The sequence below is a fragment of the Cetorhinus maximus genome, chromosome 7 (assembly GCF_964194155.1).
Source record: "Cetorhinus maximus chromosome 7, sCetMax3.hap1.1, whole genome shotgun sequence".
Taxonomy (NCBI): Eukaryota; Metazoa; Chordata; class Chondrichthyes; order Lamniformes; family Cetorhinidae; genus Cetorhinus; species Cetorhinus maximus.
The window spans coordinates 28,422,180-28,443,016 of NC_135885.1; the positions used below are offsets into that span (position 1 = coordinate 28,422,180).

At 41.4% G+C, this 20,837-nt stretch overlaps 1 protein-coding gene across 1 annotated transcript in view; it reads right to left on the minus strand.

Moving 5' to 3' along the window:
* The window catches only part of nek5 (NIMA related kinase 5), a 63,080-nt gene that overhangs the window by 14,801 nt on the left and 27,442 nt on the right, over positions 1 to 20,837 (minus strand). Inside the window, exons 7-17 of the mRNA XM_078545240.1 lie at positions 19,792 to 19,878; positions 18,393 to 18,447; positions 14,398 to 14,598; positions 13,926 to 14,010; positions 12,948 to 13,072; positions 11,224 to 11,408; positions 10,558 to 10,636; positions 10,349 to 10,459; positions 5,245 to 5,328; positions 2,611 to 2,715; positions 657 to 737 (exon numbers count right to left, since the gene is read on the minus strand). Coding sequence (XP_078401366.1) covers positions 657 to 737; positions 2,611 to 2,715; positions 5,245 to 5,328; positions 10,349 to 10,459; positions 10,558 to 10,636; positions 11,224 to 11,408; positions 12,948 to 13,072; positions 13,926 to 14,010; positions 14,398 to 14,598; positions 18,393 to 18,447; positions 19,792 to 19,878 — 1,198 coding nt within the window. The remainder of the gene's footprint in view (positions 1 to 656; positions 738 to 2,610; positions 2,716 to 5,244; positions 5,329 to 10,348; positions 10,460 to 10,557; positions 10,637 to 11,223; positions 11,409 to 12,947; positions 13,073 to 13,925; positions 14,011 to 14,397; positions 14,599 to 18,392; positions 18,448 to 19,791; positions 19,879 to 20,837) is intronic.

The following is a 20,837-nucleotide window of genomic DNA, read 5'->3' on the forward strand; positions in this document are numbered from 1 at the left end:
ACTTTATTGCATCTCCCTCATTCAGCCATTCATGCTAGAACTTTTATTTTAACAAATATACAAGGGATGCTTTTGAGTGTTTATATCATCACTATCCTCTACATGCCAGATGCCCTCTTCTAAAACATTCGGGAGTTTGAAATCAATACTATCCATCCGTTATAATTCTTTCCCCCACAATCAGGCCTTCTACATTCCACAACCATTTAACACTACCTGCCCCAAACTTCACATGCTTTGATTTACTTGCTCTGGTCTAAACTTTCAATCCTCTATAACCTATCCCAATGTACCTCAGTCTCACCTTACTTACTGGTAGCTTGTTTTTTTCTTGGACCATGCATAAAAACTGCAAATACATGTGTACTTAAAAAATTCTTAATTTTTGAAATTCATGTCTAGCTTTAGTTATTTCAATTTTATTTAATTATCTTAATGTAGTTTGTAAATATATGTATGATGAAAGACACTGGGATAGGGGATCTTAACTCACTTGGTGCTTTGTCACTCATGAATTATTTGGTTGGATGGGTCACAAGGTATAAGTTGTATCCCACAGCTCAATACCATGCTTCTTTTACATACTTTGTTATGCAAAACATTTCTATATGTTATCATGATAATGGCAGACTTAATTTGGCAGGAATCACCTTTACCTTTAGTTTGTGTTTGTGCTCTAATGCTTTCATTTCCATTTGGTGATGCAATCCCATTTGCTTCAGATCTTCCTCCATGACCTGTCAAATGTAAAAGAATGAATGAATTTTAAAAAAGTAAAATGAATGAGTTAGACAAAAATTTCAACATGGAGGATACTACACCAGTGATAGTGCGTTGCCAAATAGTTAGCATTGTTACAGAATATTTCATTATATAATATATTTAAGTGTGCCAAGAAGTTTGTGTTTTCACCATAATGAGCATGAGGAAAATTGCTCTTCTGTGATAATGTACTAAATTTCTGCATCTGACTTTAGATCTAGATTTAGCTCTATTCTCAAAACATATTTTACTCTTTCCTTGAATTTTACAGTTTTGTGAGGAAGAAGTCTTTAGAAATAGTGCAATTTTTTTTATACCTCATTCCTTGGGCAGTTCTTTTTTTAATGATATGGCTGAAATTTGTACAGAATAATGTACTAAGCAACAGCAAAAATGAGTGTCAATTCTATATATGCAAATATCACTACTATTTTCATGTAAGTGCCAGAGATAGATACCACAGAGAGCAGTGTCATTTTGGTTCTGCTGAAGAGTCATGAGGACTCGAAACGTCAACTCTTTTCTTCTCCGCCGATGCTGCCAGACCTGCTGAGTTTTTCCAGGTAATTCTGTTTTTATTTTGCAAGCCTATGTTCTTGGTTGAATTAACAGTCCGAAGTCCCACAAATCAAGTGTGCCGACTTCCACATCTGATTTGCATTCCTATCAAGTTTGACCTGAGCAGGAAACTGCTTTCACAAAATTTAATCGTAACTTCATATAGGCTTGCAGTAATTAGATCTCCAACACACATGTCGCAAATATTACTATTTATTATTTTAAACTGAAAGAAAATTTAGGGAGATCACTGGCCAAACCCAGGACCTCTACCACCTCAGTAGCTACCCACAATCTCCCCTCCAAGACACACACCATTCTTGGAATATATCACTGTTGCTTCATTGTTACTGAGTTAAATTTCTGGAACTCCTTGCCTAACAGCACTACGGGAGTACCATCATCACATGATTGCAGTTGTTCAAGAGGTGGCTCAACAGCACATTTTCAAGGGAAACTAGGAATGGCTATAAATGCTGGCCTTGCCAGCTCTGCCCACACCTCATGAATCAATACGTTTTTTAAAAAGTTGACTTTTGATATAACATTGAATCATATCCTAATATTTTCCTGAAAGTTAGCATACACTAAAATGGACATTTGAACATTAAAAGAAATGTTCCAGACTTTCAGATCTTCAACTTTACAATAAATTGCTGCAACAAAACTTATGTAGGTGTTAATGTAACACACACCTGTCTGGATGGTGTGATACACATAATGATTTCCCAGTCTCACTTATAATAATGTATTGATGTCCTGAGCAGAGATCAGGCACTTCAGCATTAGAGAACAATCAAAATTGGAGGGAAAGTTGTAACTCCTGGTAGTTGACTTAGGGCATCATTAACGGATACAGTATCTGGAAGTGGGTCACATGCATGTTCGGAAGGCCAAGGAAATATTCCTCTGGCTCTTATATGAAAGATGTTCGAAAAGCCTTGTACATATGGGAATGATATACAAGTCTTGGTTGGACCAGGCTTCAAAGAGAATTTAGAATAAGTGTTCAAATACGAATATCTAATGCCACAGCATTCCAACTAATTGATAGTCCCTCGAGCCTATTCCACCGTCTTTCAATGAGATAACAGCTGATCTATGACCTAACTCCATATACTCCCTTTGCCCGATAGCCCTTAATTCCTTTAAATAACAAAAATAATTGTATATTTTTAAAAGTTCAGTTAATGCACAGATTTTTTAAGCTCATTGCTTAAACACTGAATAAATAAAAAATACTTCTTCAGCTATGGTACTTGAACCATTTGCAATAGTAAACTTCAGTACCTTAACAGGCTCTTTCCCTTTGCTTTGCCCCTGAAGCTCAGCCACTTCCTCTGTAGATTTCTCTCGATCAATATGATATGTCTCAGTTGATATACCTGGATGATTCTAGGTAACACGCACACAAAAAAGGAACAAAGCCATTATGCTTATCAGGTTTAATTTCACAGGAATTATAAAATATTTGGCTGTAACAGCAGCACACCAGCACAGCATGTTATAGTCATCTACATCACAGAGTGTGGTTAAAAAGTGGGTTTTCCCTACATAATTTGTATTAGGGGAGGTGGTGGTGTAGTGGTAACATCACTGGCCTAGTAATCTTAAAGCCCAATACTCTGGAGACATCAGTTCAAATCCCATCATGGCAGCTTTTAATTTAAAAAAGTGCAAGCTAGTCTTATTAATGGTAACCATGGAACTAGCATCGATTGTTGTAAAAACCCATTTGGTTCACTAATGTCCTTTAGGGAAGGCAATCTGCCATCCTTACCTGGTCTGACTTACATGTGACTCCAGATCCACAGCAATGTCGCTGACTCTTAACTGCCATCTGAAAAGTCCTAATAAGCCACTCAGTTCAAGGGCAATTCGGGATGGGCAACAAATGTTAGTCTTGCCAGCCACACCCACATCCAATGAAAGAATTTTAAAAATCACCTCACAGATTAGTAGGAGATATCATAGGGAGAGTCATACTGTACTCTTTCTTGCACATCTCTTTATGGTGGTTTCAGGGCTTGTGCAGATTAATGTATGGGACTACAACGCTTGTGTCCAGGGCCCCCAACTAAATATAGTAAAACTCACCACAGAACACAGCACCAGTTCCTTTTAAACATAATATGATTTGTTAATAATTAAGTGCATGAACATCCTATACCTTGAAGCATTTTAAAACATGTTTGAGTTTCAATGATCAGAGAAGGGGAAATGTGCATGATGTATATAGAGCTCTGAATCTTATTCATGTCGAGGAGTTCTTAATATGGTTCTGTTTCACAGCAGAATTCGTAAATGGTAAGAGAGGTTAATAAAGAGGAGAAAAGTAACGCATAAACAAGAGAGCAAAATCCCGAAATGGTAAGCATAGAAAGCAATTTTGTATTCAAACAAAAACACACAAGAAAACATTGAATGAGAAAAACCATTTGGCTCAGCATAATTATTCTGCTGCATAATTTATAAATATGGACCCTACACTTTAACAAGAGCTCTTCCTGTTCAATCTTCTGAAGGAGAAGCTATGTATCTCCAGGGATAATTAAGTTTAACTCATTCATTTTGTATTGATCTTTACAAGCCTGCTGTCCTCCACAGGCATTATTCCCCCTGCCATCACCCACTTTAGCAGATGCAGCAGCGCAGAATCATTGTTCAACTATTGAATCGGACATGCCAAAAATTTCCAATCGCATTTGCAAATTAGATGTTTCTCGAGTTCCTCTTTGATGAAGTTGTTTAATTCAGCTCCAAATGCTTTATGGAAGTCTGTTCCACGTACCAACTCTGTGTGAGGAAAATAAGTCTCAGAAGTGCCAAAAATTGCTGAAAAAAGAGACATGCTGTCAAAGCTTTTTGTCTTGTACTCATCAGGATAGCTATGCAAGATAAACCAACAACAAAGGGAACAATTTATACTGCATGAGAAAAGAGTGCTGATTGATTGGCAAGTGGACTCTAATTGGCAGAGGCGTTGCAGTGGAGAACTCACCAGGGAACAGCATTTTCTTCTCATGCAGTATAAATTGTTGTTCCCTTTACAATTGGTATTCTTGTGAATCTGTCCTGATGAGTACAAAACGAAAAGCTTCGACAGCATGTCTCTTTTATTCAGCAATACTCAAGTTCAATGCCAAAAATGTTGCAAAAGTGATCAAAGTTAATCTAATTCTTTGTAGGTTGTCAGGCATACTATCCCGCTCCCGCATTAACCCCAAGCACATCTCCATGCAGATATGAAACATGTTCTCATTTTAATAGTCTTTGCAGACTAGTCCCATAAAACAAAATACCGGTTATCTGCTTATTTTCTTCTATGTTTTTGTAATGATTCTTTAATTAAATCTCTAATTATTGGCTCTCCTTAAAATAAAATAAAACGTTGGTTACTGGGGAAATTAAGGGATATGGGGATAGTGTAGGAAGGTGGGGTTGAGGTAGAAAATTGCCCAGAATCTTGTTGAATAGTGGATCAGGCTCGGGGGGCCAAATGGCCTACTCCTGTTCCTCTTTCTCTTGATCATATATTCTTATGTTCTAAGTTAATGTAATGTTTAAGCTAAAATAACAAATTGCATTTATATAGCACCTTTAACATAATAAAACATCCCAAAGCAGTTCACAGAGGTGTAATCAGAAACCCGTTCCTTTACAGTTTTTATTTTGTCTCAGATTTTGGTATGAATAATCATGTGCTGCTGGAGGCAGGAAGCAAAAGTACTTTAATTGGAATCAATGATGTGGTTGGGTTCACAGGCACCAACTTATATCTTATTATTCTGTGATACAGTACATTGGTATTTCAATTTATGTCGTTGAGCGAGTGTTCTCTGATTGACTAAGATTCCTACAATATTTAGGAAGTGCCAAATCAATGTTGCAGTTGTTCAAATAGTTCCATTTCTATGTTCTTACCTCTTTTACTTCCATTTTTCCTTTAATTTCTTTTACCTCATTATGGTACTGCTGCCTGATTTCCTTCAGTCGCTGACAATATTCCTGAAGAAATAGAAAACTAATATTTTACAATTATATTTCTTCTAGGTTAACTGCAAAAGATACATTTTCAGATTGTGTGGGCAGGACATGGAAATGTGCAACATTATGACTGAGTTCCAGTTTCATTCAAGATGGGACTAACTTGCCATTCATCGAGGAGAGGCCATGGTGAGAGAAAGAACATTCTCCAACTGGTCTTAGGCCTATTGACGAAAGCTCTGGCCTCAAAAGGTGTTGGGGAAAAAAAGGCTAGCGTGTGGTGTGAGGAATTCTAGGCCCGCCCCATTTCAATTTAATGGTTTGTCTTTTTACATGAATTTTGAGTTTGACCACATATTAAAATGTTTAAAAGGGGAGATTCCATGAGCACATTGCACATAGTTATGGATGCTGTAGTTTCTATCTCCCTTGGCCTTCAACAAGACAGGGAGAATGAGCAGAGGTGACACAAAGCAAGATAAGCTGTTGGAAGAGGAGGAGGAAGAAGAGAATGGCTCTCAACAGGAAGCCATATCCTCCGAGGGTTCAGGGGTCAAATCTCCCTATTATGAGCCTCAATGAGAAACAGTGCATCAAAAGTTTCCTCTTCACTAAGGAGATCTTCACTAAAATCTGGGCACCTGCTGCAATCACTGCGATCTCAGAACAGAATGAGAATGACATTGCCAGTAGCTGTGAAAGTGACCGTAGCTGTGAACTTTTAGACAACTGGCTCATTCCAGGCTGGAAGAGGCAATATTTGTAACATCTAGCAGTTGCATAAGGGAGGTCACTGACACTCTCTATTCCAAATGAGCTGACTACATTTCATTCTCTCTTGCCAGAGAGAAACCGGCGAAATGAATACATGCTTCACTAGGATTGCAGGCAGCCCCATGGTGCTGCGTGCCAGTGGCTGTACGCATGTCACTTTGAGGATGCCACATGTCAACTGTGAGATGTACCACAAGCGAAAGGGATTCCTCTCCCTCAGCCTCCATCATGTGTGTGGCCATAGGTAGTGAATGATGCAAATCAATTCCGGTAGCCTAACAGCACTCATGATGCCTTCATTCTGTCACTGCCCGCTGTGCCATCTACATTTGAGCGACCATGACAAACCAGGGGTGGCTACTGGGCAACAAGGCATATCCTTTGTTGACACACCTCATTACTCTGGTGCACAACCTACACATGGGTGGGAAGACTGCACATAACAAAAGACATGCTGGTACACAAAATGTGATAGAGCAAATCACTGGGTGCTTGAATAACACTTCTGCTGCCTGGACCATTCTGGAAGAGCCCTGCTGTATTTAGCAGAGCACGTGTCACAATTTGTGGTGGCCTGCTGCATGCTGCGCAACCTCACCACCAGAAGCAAACAGCCCTTGTCACCAGCTATATAGTGACCAATTGAGAAGGAAAAAGAGGAGGCAGAGGAGGGGAGAATTGAGGAGGCAACACACAGCCACTTTCTGACTGGGCTGTCCACGATGGGCTCATCTTTCTCCTGTATTAGAAAATGTAATCCAACTGCCCGTTCACTAACAGTCCCACACCTTACCTTCCCTCTGTTAATGACCATCACAGCGTCCACTTGGCCATAATGCAAAAATAAAAGCCTCGCTTATAAATCAAATCATTCCATACTGCATAAATATCAACTAATTATCCTTGTTCAGTCCCTTGGCGACAGTCTTCCATCTGCCTTTTCCTGCCTCAGTTCTCCCACCTCAGTGGCTGCAGTATGTCTGGTGGAAGGCTGCTGACTTTCCATGGGGTAGACTGCAGATGGTCTTGGAGGATGAACTGGAGCAGCTTTGACCCTAAAAGGCCCACTTTCGGTTTGCAACTTCTTGGCACAGGAGGCAGCATTCTGGGCTAGCTGGATGACAGGCCATAGCAGTGGAAGGAAGGCAAATACTTCAGCCTTAAGACAGAACAGCAGATTAGAGGAACTGCCACTCATGTGGGGCTGCACCTCAGCATTCGAAGACAGGTTGCTGGACTGCTGTGAGACCCTGCAAGCCCCTGTGAACACTTGTACGTTCATGACGGCAGCAGTATCAGCTAGTATGGCAGCAAGCTGAGCTTGCGTGTGAGATGTCTGAGCTTGCCTGACTTTAATTTGAGCTTCGACTTAAGCACCCAAATGTCAGATGGCTTCTGCCTGTGCTGCAATAGAAGGTGAGACATCAGACATCGCTTTATGTTTGGGTCTGCAAGTGTTCTCAGGGAGCTTGCCACCACATCCACGCTGGTGCTCTGCAATGCCCCACCGTGGAAGAACATGTGGATCCAGAATTGGGCTCCTCAGTCATCTGAAGTCTCACCAAGCCTGACGGACGTCATCCTCGATTCCGAGGGACTGCCAATGACGAGGCATGTCTAGTGCTGCTCCTGGCATGATCTCCTGTACTCTTTGAACCAGGGTTGATTCCCCCAGCTGGATGGATAGTCTCTCACATTGCTCAACACACAATATCCCCAGCACTCAACTACCAATAATCTCTATTTATGAAGACACATACCTAACATTCATGGCTTCACCTCACACAATTAGCATCTCACAGCTTGCACACACTGCCAACTATTCAACCATGACAGCTATCACCAAAACACATTGCACCCCACTCACTGACTCGCTTACCTCTCCCTTGCAGGGCAAGATGGTGCATAACCAGTGGCTTGATCCCAGGGCAGGAGATGAGGGTAGCACAAGTCAGCTCACTGGAAGGTGACATCGCACATGCGTTCTGCAGAGGACTCAGAGGAGGGCTCTGATGGGGACAGTCTGCAGAAGAAGACTGATAGATGGACACATCAAAAGGCCTGTTGGCACCCAGAACGAAAAAAACAGCAAAAACTGGGAAATAAGAATACTGGTCCAAATTGATCTTTTATACCTTAAAACGGAACACTAGCCCTGTAACAAGTTGATGCCGGCCTCCTCCGAGCTCCTTGACACTGATCACAGGCTTTCTGGCAGGCCTGTTCAGAATGAAAAAACATTTCGGACCTGTACTCTTATTTCCCAGTTTTTACTAGTGAGTTTTGTTTTTGCCCGGAAGCGACCGAGGTTGAAGAGCTTCCCCTCCAGACGATGCTGAACGCTGACACCAAGTAGTAGGTCATTTCGGATGGGGTAGACAATGACAGTCGGGTGAATTGTGAACAAGGGTGGGGGCGATCACACCTTGTTTGACCTCAGTGTGGATGTGAAAGGTGTCAGTTTCGGATCCTCCACTCAGGATGGTGACAGTCATGTTGTCATGCAGGAGTCTCAGGATGGTGACAAACTTCAACAGGCAACCAAAGCGTTGGAGGACGATCCATAGACCTTCGTGTTTTAAAGAATCAAACGTCTTGGTCAGATCGATGAAGGCGAGGAACAATTCTTGATTTTGTTCCCAAAATTCTTCCTGGATCTGTCTAGCCACAAAGACCATGTCCGTAGTACCCCGGGATGGTGGGAAGCCACACTAGGTTTTCAGGAGGACCTTCTCAGCGATCGGACGAAGGCAGTTCAGGAGGACGTGGGCCAGGATTTTACCCACGACAGACAGGAGGACAATTCCCCCGTAGTATTCACAATCAGATTTGTCCCCCTTCTTGTGGATAGTAATAATGGTCACATTCTTGAGAGTACAGGGGAGCATGCTAGGAGCAGCACTAGACATACCTAAAAATGACGTGCCAACCTGGTGCAGCAACAACACAGGGCTACTTCATGCCAAACAGCAAAAGCATCATGCGATAGACAGAACTAAGTGATCCCACAGCCGATGGATCAGATCTAAGCTCTGCAGTCCTGCCATGTCCATTCATGAATGATTGTTGACAATTAAACAACTAACCAGAGGAAGATGTAAAGAACCTATTTTTTATTTTTCTTGGACTGTGGCTTTGAAATTGGACTGTGGCTTTAAAAAAAACTACCATGTTGCAGTTGAAAGACATGTTCACTGGAGCAGGATGAGGAATGTCTAGAATGTTGCTATCCTGGAACATAGGGTGTCATAAGAGAACAGGATGGTGCCAGAAAGGGGTTCTGAATTAAGGGGTACTGCCTGATGACAGCATTTTAATTGGCTCCTGACCAGATGACCAGGGTTTTGTGTGGTAACAGTGCAGGCAGTACAGCTCCTAGCCCGCAAAGAGGGAAGACCTGAAACCTCTCTTAAGATTCCAGTATTCTGCCATAATAGCTAGCTGGCTATCCCTCATATCTCTGTAGCCTGCTCTTTCTCTGAAAAACCCCCTGTCAAGAGGAAAAGGGGAAAATCACCAGTAGAGACTTTGAAAAGGAAGTTTTTCAACTGTGAACCATAGACTGAAAGTGCTGGAAGACCATCTTGTGTCATTAACAACAAACTGCAAGGAATTTGGAAAGTCATCAATCAAAATCAACCCATCTAATCCCATACTCCAGATTGGTGCTATTGAACTGTTTTATCTCACCCTTAAAATCCATGATTTGTATGTTTTACATGTATGTATGTGTGTTTGTGTTTAGGAGTTAAGAAGGGGCAGAGTTTAAGTTATAGAGTTAGAAGTTAGCAGTTTATACTTCTTTATTTTGCCACTGGTTAAGGACAATTTGTTTAATAAACTGTTATTTACTTGTTAAGTTTACAAACCTGGTGCTCCTATTCTATTAACCTAAACCGTTGGGTAGAATTGGGCAATTTAGTGGTCTAATCAAACTTTTCACATTTATCTTGGCTGGGGGAGCAGTGGGGCTTGATGTTACAGCACACTATCCCCAGTGAGAAAGAAGATCCACAAATATCTCCACCCTCAATGATGGGGGAGCCCTGCACATCAGTGCAAAAGTCAAAAACCTGGAAATCCTTTCCTAACACCAGATGGACTGCAGCAGCTCACCACTACCTTCTCAAGAACAATTAGAGATGGGCAATAAATGCTGGCCTCACCAGTGATGCACACATCCCATGAAAGAGCAACAAAAAAATGGTCTGTGTGCTACTCTCTCATTAGCTGAAGTAAACATATTTTAATATATCAAGCAATGTACCTCATCTTTTGCTGCTTTTTTCTTAGCTTGCTGCTCAGCACATTGTTTAGCCTGTACATCTGGATTCTGAATTTGATGTTCACAAGGGTCTGATGAACGAGGACGTATTCCCTGTGGAACACATGTAACAAATCCGGATGATAAAAATTATTTTCATTAGGAAGCATAAAAAACTTCATTGCGATAAAATTTTCAATGCAGCCACTTACCAACTGTTTTTCTACTTTAATCTTATACTGTTGTGCTTCTAATTTTCTTTGAATGTATTCTTCATGCACTGCATATGGCCTGAAACATAATCCAGTGATGTTTGCTAAGGTTTTTCCTTGGTACTGGTTTTCATCTTGTTAATTGCTCTCTCTGACCTCAATAAAATAGCATTCTCTTCAATTCAATGTTAATCGAATTAAACTGTGAAACATCTATTTTATCAACGTATGTTATTTCACTGTACAAGTATTCACCTCAGAAATTATTATATATAATAGATGTCGAAGTACAAGGTCACAACTTCACTGAACAGTTTAGAGCAGCTTCTTGCCCACCATCCCCCACTCACAGATTTACTTGTTTCCCAAAGGCAGGGAGGTAAATTTGCGAAGGACATGCTTGGTCGTATTCTAAGGGTTAATTCCCAAGCAGGTTTCTCCCTATCATTTATCAGTGAAGCGAGTCCAATTGTTTTGAGAAAATATTGGTTAAATGCTCATTCAATGATTAGGAATTTGCCTAAAATGATGACCACTGTACTCAGTTGGCGTCTAAAACATAAAACCGACAAAAGAAACCTTTGCTTCCAAAATGCAGTTTAGTCTTAATGGCCAAAAAAACTTTCATTTTTTACAATACCGTTGGAACCGAATACAGATGTTTACCAATGGATTGGATCATGATTCACTCTCTGTCTGTAATCTTCAATTAGGAAGTTATAATAAGGCGCAGCTGGAGTTATGTGGTCATTTGATCTTCTCTCTATGTAATCTAGATAACCATGGTAGTGTTCATATCGCCCTTCGATCTTAGAAGATGGTGGCTTTGCAGCTGATAGATGGTTAAATTGCTAGAGAAAATATTTTATAAAATTGGAAACTGTTATTATGGATTTTATTTTGTAACCTAGATTCAGAACTTACACATGCCTGAAATAAAATAGATTACCTGTTGAGTTTCTCAATAGCAGTAAACATTTTTTGTTTAACTTCTATCTCAAACAGGCTATGGTAGAGGCGTTTTATTAATATGCTGGAAAGCAATATGGATCCCCTTTGGTGAACATATGACAAAGTCTCCCTTTAGAAGTCCTACCTACTGTTAATAGTTTTAAAGTGACTTTAAAAATGCACTTTGCATACAATTAATTACTTTGAAGTGTAGTGACTTGTAGCCAATCATGGCAACCATTTTGCATCCAACATGATTCATACGCAGCAATGAGATGAATGATCTGATCATGTTGGTTTAATATGAAATGTTAATCAGGACAATGGGAAAATCTCCTGCACTTCTTCAAGTAGTGCCATGGATATGTAACATTCATCTAACATTTCCGATGTTACAACTGTGTCTACAATTCAAAAATACTTCATTAGCTGTAAAGCACTTTGGGATATCCTGAGGAACATAGCAGCAGGAATAGGTCATTCAGCCCCTCGAGCATGTTCCGCCATTCAATAAGATCATGGCTGATCATCTACCTCAATGCCACTTTCCCGCACTATCCCTATACCCTTTGATGTCATTAATACCTAGAAATTTATCGATCTCTGTCTTAAATGTACTCAATGAGCTTCAACAGCCCTCTGGGGTAGAGGATTCCAAAGATTCTCCACCCTCTGAATGAAGAAACTCCTCCTCATCTCAGTCCTAAATGGCTTGCCCTTTATTCTGAGACTGCATCTCCTGGTTTTAGACTGCTCAGCCAGGAAACAGCCTTTCTGCATCTACCCTGCCTAGTCCTTTAAGAATTTTGTAAGTTTCAATGAGATCACATCTTATTCTTCTAAAATCTAAAGAATGCAGACCCAGTCTCCTCAATCTTTCCTCATAGGATAGTCCCGCTATCCCAGGAATTAGTCTGGTGCACCTCCCCTGCACTCCCTTTATGGCAAGTAACGTACAAGGTCATAAAAGACAATATATAATTGCAATTTCTGTCTTTTTTTTTCTTGAATTCATCAGAGCAGACAGCTATGTTCTTGGTTTAACATCTCATCCAAAGGACAATAGATCTGACTGAGAGTACCTCCTTCAGCAACGCATTGGGATATCAGGTCAGTTAATATGGTCAAAGCCTGAAGTAGCGGCTTGAATCCACAACTTTCTGACCCAGAGACAAGAGGGTGACCAACTGAGCGAAGCTGACACAGCACATTAACTAATACTGTCATGGGGGGTGGGGGGATGCTGCTGGCAGAGAAGGACAAAGTTCTATTAAGACCTGCCTGTGTGAAACCAGGATAAAATGTATACAGATTCTAAGCAGCAGATGTATAATTCCAACCCACACCACTTCCATTCTGCCTGAGAGCATGGTAGTTTCTGACAATTAATACACTCAGTATCACAGTTAATCAGTACAGACATATTCTTTATATCGCACCTTGATATTTGGCCTGTTGACCACTGCTAATGGTTTCCATTCAGAATGAGCTGGTAATTCCTTTTTATTCATCAGTGGCCTTGGTGGTCGCTTCACCTCACATTTAGCTTTCTGTGTCTTTGGAGCTTGCAAGTAAAGACCACAATATATTAAAAAAATTAGCAAAGATACTTTGTTTTTTTTTAATTCCCAGATGACTAGCATGCAGTATATCTAGACTATCTGTTACAAATTTTAATACATCAATTCCTAGTTTTGTAAAAATAAAAGCACCTGTGGGAAAGGTATCCTAATAAAATCAATTTGGAGAATAAGTTTTCCAAAAGCTTCAATAAGATTTGAAGCTGCAGATATATTAGTTTCCTGTTGAGTAAATGGCAAACGAAGCTGTGTTCTAAAAGGACTTTATATGAAAACAAGCTCCAATTAACAACAGTGCAGAGCAACTGGGCCACAGGATAGTGTCAACAGCTCACCAGAGTTATCAATCTGAGGCATTTAAAGGGGTTACTAAGCTGAGACCAGTTGCTTCCCAAAACAGCTATCAGTGGCCCATTCCTCTCTATGTCCTCTTAGCTATTCAAGAGTAGCATTGATCAAAGTACCAGGGGAGACCATTTCTTACTTCCCCAGCTGGTGCATGCATGTTCCAAGGAGAATCATAAGGGAAAGGGGAGATAATAGTTTGAAATTGCTCAAAAATACAGATAGTCATGGAGATGCTTTTAGCAAATAAATTGCAACTGGAGGTATAGTGAAGATCAATTTCGGTTCACAGCTTTGTTCCTGAAATTAATGGAAATCAAAATCAGGAGAGATGTAAGATGGGCAGCCAATCTGCTATCACTGATCTTTTGACTATTGCACAAGTTAAAATTACTTCCGATGACATTTCACTCCATTTTACAGGACAATATTGAGGCATTAGCTCATCTTTGGAGCCCATTGTGATTAACATTAAGATCAGCTTTGTTCTACCTGGTTGTGAGGTAGCTGCTGTAGGTCTTGATGCAGGTGACTTCTTCCTATGAATGACCGTGTGACTAAATTCTTCCTTTATTAGCTGCATTTTTAAAAAAATATATACAAACACCAGAGAATTATGTTTATTTTACAGCCAGAAAATATGACCAAAATCATGATAATCAGGAACAAGATTTCACTCAGTGTGATATTATTTCTCTCACAGGAAGCTTTTTATGATTAAGTCTTTCAATTTTTACAGCAAGTTCTAGTCTTCAAGTTAATTATCCAGATGTGGATACTAACACTTGGCCACAAGGTTAATATATCTTTCAATAAAATATAATGTATACTATCTCGCTGCATGAGGACCTCAAGACAATATCATTAACATTCTTACTTAATAAGGTGCATTAGATTAAACCTAATGCAGATCTACTGAAAATAATTTATACAGCAAATAAAATTTAAAAGAACAAAACTATACCTCAGGGCTTAGGTATTTTGTAATACGCTTTTCCAGGAACTTCTTTTTTAAAATTGAATTGATGGATGGTCGATCACGAGGGTTAACTTTGAACAACTGGGCTGATAACATTCTCAAGTCATAGGTGTATCTGGGATTTATCGGGGCATAGCAACCTTTACAGATCCTCACCACTAACTGATGCAAATTATTGCCCTCAAACTGAAAAAAAAACATTTACTGAAATTATTTTCACAATAAAGTGATCAAGGGACAAATAACACCAATTTCCCAAGTTTGTTTGAACTATTATTTATTTTCTTTGTTACATTCATTCTTAAATCAAATCTACTTTTATTCCATCTATGGCCAGAAACCGCAATTAATGAGAAAAACAAAGATAATTTTCTGAGCCCTCTGGAGACTGGGGGGGACTGGTAATATGGCAGGGTAAGGCATCGAGAAGAAATCCTGACATCTTCTTGCTGCCATGGCATATTGGAAGCTGCAGGAAGCTCAGCAATGCAGCCACCCACCAGGTGGACAATTGAGTTAATTGTCCAATTAAGGGCCATCTCCCACTCATGCAGGCATTCTGTCTGTGTTGGGAGGGTCCGCCGCCTCGTGGGGACACATGGGTAAAAACCCTGGCAGCTTCTCAGTGGGCTCCTGGTAATGTGGGGCGAGAAGGGACCCTCCCTGGTGGGCACTCCATGGCCTTAAGAGGGGCCCCCAAGGCAATGGCCATCTGTGGGTCCTAGCAACATCACCAGAACAGCCTCACCACCGCCCAACTGATTGCAGGGCCCGCCTGCCTGGCCCCATACATCCCCACCAAAAAACTCAGCTCTCTTCGAGGGCACCTCACTTTTGAGGCGCCATCTCACCAGTGATGAAGCCTCAGCACCAGCTATCTCTATCAGACCCTTTGATTAGATTGCAGCTCTTGGGGGAGGGCGACAGCAGCCTGTTAATTGGCTGCTGGCAGCAAAATGCCGCATCAGGGACCCACCACCCTTGGGAGCAAGGTCACCTCCTGCTTTACACTCCAGCATGGGGACTTCGAGACTCCAGCAACAAGACGTATTTCAGCCTCACATATATGCTTCTTTTTTTAAATTAATTCACAGGATGTGGGCTTGGCTGGCTGGGATAGCATTTATTGCCCATTCCTAGTTGCCCTTGTGAAGGTGGTGGTGAGCTGCCTTCTTGAGCTGCTGCAGACCATGTGGTGTAGATACACCCACAGTGTTATTAGGAAGGGAGTTCCAAGATTTTGACCCAGTGACAGTGAAGGAACGGCGATATATTTCCAAGTCAGAATGGTGAGTGACTGGAGGGGAACTTCCAGGTAGTGGTGTTCCCATCTACCTGCTACCCTTGTCCTTCTAGATGGTAGTGGTCGTGGGTTTGGAAGGTACCGTCTAAGGAGCCTTGGTGAATTCCTGCACTGCATCTTGTAGATGGTGCACACTGCTGCTACTGTGCATCAGCGGTGGAGGGAGTGAATGTTTGTGGATATGGTGCAAATCAAGCGGGCTACTTTGTCCTGTGCAGTGTCAAGCCACATTAGTGTTGTTGGAGCTGCACTCATCCAGGCAAGTGGGAAGTATTTCATCACACTCCTGACTTGTGCCTTGTCGATGGTGGACAGGCTTTGGGGAGTCAGGAGGTGAGTTACTCGTTGCAGGGTTCCTAGCTTCTGACCTGCTCTTGTATCCACAGTATTTATATGGCTGGTCCAGTTCAGTTTCTGGTCAATGGTTACCCCCAGGATGTTGATTGTGGCAGATTCAGTGATGATAATGCCATTGCACATCAAGGGGCGATGGTTAGATTCTCTCTTGTTGTAATATCTGAGGAATCGCGAATGGTGCTGAACATTGTGTAATCATCAGCGAACATCCCCACTTCTGACATTATGATGGAAGGAAGGTCATTGATGAAGCAGCTGAAGATGGTAGGGCCGAGGAAACTACCCTGAGGAACTCCTGCAGTGATGTCCTGAAACTGAGATGACTGACCTCCAACAACCACAACCATCTTCCTTTGTGCTAGGTATGACTCCAACCAGTGGAGAGTTTTCCTCCTGATTCCCATTGACTCCAGTTTTGCTAGGTCTCCTTGATGCCACACTCAGTCAAATACGGCATTCAAGTCAAGGGCAGTCACTCTCACCTTACCTCGGAAGTTCAGCTCTTTTGTCCATGGTTCAACCAAGGCTGTAATGAGGTCAGGAGCTGAGTGGCCTTGGCGGAACACAAACTGAGCATCAGTGAGCAGGTGATTGCTAAGCAAGTGCCGCTTGATAGCACTGTTGATGACCCCTTCCATTACTTTACTGATGATCAAGAGTAGACTGATGGGTGGTAATTGGCCGGGTTGGATTTGTCCTGCTTTTTGTGTACAGGATGTACATAGGCAATTTTCCACATAGCCAGGTAGATGCCAGTGTTGTAGTTGTACTGGAACAGCTTGGCTAGGGGTGCGGCAAGTTCTGGAGCATGTCTTCAGTACTATCGCTGGAATATTGTCAGGCCCCCATAGCCTTTGCACTATCCAGTGCCTTCAGCCGTTTCTTGATATCATGTGGAGTGAATTGAATTGGCTGAAGACTGGCATCGGTGATGCTGGGGACCTCTGGAAGAGGCCGAGATGGATCATCCACTCGGCATTCTGGCTGAAGATTGTTGCAAATGCTTCAGTCTTAGCTTTTGCACTGATATGCTGGGCTCCCCCATCATTGAAGATGGGATATTTGTGGAGCCTCCTCCTCCATAGAGTTGTTTAATTCTCCACCGCCATTCATGACTGGATGTGGCAGGATTGCAGAGCTTAGATATGATCCGTTGGTTGCGGGATCACTTAGCTCTGTCTAACAGTTTGGCATGCATGTAGCCCTGTGTTATAGCTTCACCAGGTTGACACCTCATTTTTAGGTATGCCTGGTGCTGCTCCTGGCATGCCCACCTGCACTCTTCATTGAACCAGCGTTGATCCCCTGGCTTGATGGTAATGGTAGAGTGGAGTATACGCCGGGCCATGAGATTACAGATTGTGTTTGAATACAATTCGGCTGCTGCTGATGGTCCACAGCGCCTCAGGGATGCCCAGTCTTGAGTTGCTAGATCTGTTCGAAATCTATCCCATTTAGCACGGTGGTAGTGCCACACAACACAATGGAGGGTATCCTCAATGTGAAGGCGGGACTTCGTCTCCACAATGACTGTGCGGTGGTCACTCCTACTGATACTGTCATGGACAGATGCATCTGCGGTAGGCAGAGCATCATCTAGAATATCATCTGATGGTTGTGTAAGCTAGGAAGCAAATCAGTTTTAAACTGCGAAATATTGCAGTCATGCTGACAACACCATACAAACGGCATACATAAGGGCGGGCAGAACCATTGTGTTGCAAGTCAAGGCACACATTGGAGATGATTGACCAATGCAAATCTGTGACCTTATCTAGCCTATGATGTACAAATACACAAATGTAAAAGATTAGATGAGCTGCAGAAAGGAAAAAACACTCTGGTTTAAGCCAAAATCTGGAGCATCTTTGCATTGACATGGACACCATGCATGGTACAATGTGGGCTGAATATCTTTGGGGTTTCCTAGTTCATTTGCCAAAACTATTTATGCTGTTTTTTCAAAGTTTACACAACTTTTCCAAAGTTATGGAGAAATAGCAGAGAACTTATGCAGAAATTCACTCCAATGCATATAAACTTGAAAATGTGCTGTATACCTGCAAATAATAGTGGCCCAAATATCAGCGGTTGTCTAATTGTGTGTAAAGTGTACAATCTGGGTAAAGTGAAATTATTTAAAGAAGTTACCTTGCCATAGATAGCTAAGTGTCACTAGAGTGCCTGCAGATACATTGCATACATTTACATATGTCAACACACTTATTCTTGAATTCACGATGAATATTAGTTTTCTAGTACACTAAGCTGCTCTTAAAAATGTACCTATGCTACCACGTCTGATAGTTACTGTACTTACTGGATGATTGAGAGTGGCTAACTCGTACAGGACACATCCAAGAGACCAAATATCACTAAAAAAAAATCAAAAATGACTATATGTACATAAAGGCAAGAATTTATATATACAAAAGATAGTACTGAGGCAAAAATAGCTGTGATTAGATTGTGCATCCTCTTCCTTACAGATTTCAGCATAGTTATGAATTATTACAAAGATTTTCACATAGCTTGACTTATATACAACTTTTAAGGTGTTAAATTTGAAACTGGGTAAATTCAATGATCAGTTAACATTAAAATTATCTCCCCTTCCGAAACACATTCCATTTAAATATGGTTCACCATTAATCAAAGGTACATTTACAATGACATAGCACCATCTTTGCACCCTAACACTACAGCTTCTACCTATACACAGAATGCTACACTCTAATTTTAGCAGGTTCTATTAAAATATACAATATATACATGCTACGTGAAGAATCAAACAGTTAATAACAAAAGAAGAAGACTTAAATGCCTCGTTGTCTTTACAGATGTTACTGTGACTTACGTTTTTGAATCAAACATTTTTAATCTCAAAATGTCTCCCAAATTTTCTTTTATAGAAATCTTTATGTGGAGGAGCACCTTTCAACATGAGGGATAATTAGACACTAGGCATGAGGAAAGGAAACAGAAATAAAATGGGTAGGATTGAGAAATTAAGGTGCGGTTGAAAAGAAAGCCTTTGGAGGAAGGCTTATCAAAAGGAGCAGACAAGGCAAAATGAGCTGAGTGGAGAATTTCATTCTGAAAGAGAACAACAGGTGCCTATTCCATGGGACTAATGCCACTGTCTTGGCACTGGGCCTCAGCACTCTTCTGGCTCTGCTAAGATGGTGGTTGTTTGAGATTCCATTGCAGCAGTGTGAGCTGTTGTGGATGCTGTCAGAGCTATCACATGGGACTCCATGATGGTGGGTCCCACTGCCCTGTTTGTGGAGCTGGCCATTCTTTACCTGCTTGACAGAATGGTCCCTATGCTCTGTGTGACGCCTCGACACAGTTGGAGGTGGATGCCTCCATGCAAATAATCTCCATATTTGCATGATTTTAACCAAACTTCCCTTTTACTACTTTAGAAATGAGTTATCAGAACTTCCTGAACTTTGAATATCTGACTGTTTACATTTAGATGTTTGCCATGTTCAATGAGTCAGCATTGTTTAAGTTTGAATTACACCTCTCTCCAGTCTATAATTGATGAAACCTCCAATGTTGCTTAGCCATCTAAACTGCAGTCATTTTTAAAATCTTGAGTGACTGGGTTTAAGTGAATGAGTACCGAAACAAAATTAGACAACAAAATCCAGCTTTTGATACAGAGCACTATATAAATGCAAGTTGTTGTTGACAACACATTTTACACTTACGTTTTGTTATTGTATGGTTGATTTGCACATATCTCTGGGGATAAATAGTATGGTGTGCCTATACAGGTATGTGCTAGCTCCATGGTACTAGAAGAAGGGTATAATAGAAAAGAAAACTAAAGTTTAAAAAAATTATTAATAAAATTGTATGATGCAAATTAAATTACTTGACATTTTTTCAAACTATTTTGAACTCCAGTTTGTGTTTTAACATAAAACCATATGTCTCGTAAGAGAAAAACATGATGTGAAAGCAGTTAGCAATTTAAGTGGGGGGTGAGGTGGTAGTGGCTGACGCCATGTGGGAAGCACAGACTCCTGTTTGGCAAGGGGGCGGGAACTACTTTGCAAGTCCCCTGGGCCCACCAGAGGCGGAGGCACCCCCAACTCCCCCACTACCCCCACGCCCCCACCCCCAACCCCCCCACACCCTCATACCCCCACCCCCAACTCCCACCCCCCAACCCCCCGCCACCCCCACAACCCCCACCCCCCCACACCCAACCCACCCACATACCCCCACCTCGACCCCCAACCTCTCCTCCCAACCCCACCTCCAAACCCCCCACCCCTACTCCCACCCCCAGCCCCCCGACTCCCCAGCAGCCCCCCCATGATATTTTAATGCAATTAGTTTTGCAGCAATGGTTTTAGTTTGTAACATTGACAAATTAAAATTAGAACAATAGGAAGTAATAGTACAGATTACTGGAGTTTGCGGCAGAATAGCCTAGAAATGTATCTAGGCAACAAATAAAAATGATGGTCTGTAGCTTAGCATAATTTTCTTGTTATTAAAATTTATGTACAAAGAGCCTATTATAAGCCCCTTGTTTAAAAGCACAAAACTGAATGCCTGTTTTACAGACAGAATTTAATGAGCATAACAAGGTTATCGCCCACATGTTGGAGAACAGATGAGAACTCCACTTCACTTCTTTTCAGGCGGCCTGATGATGTTCCGAGGTCTGAGGTAATCAGGCACTTCCCTGGGCAGTGTCCGCCCTCCCACTCAAGTAAGGCCCCAGTAGGGCAGAAATCCTGCC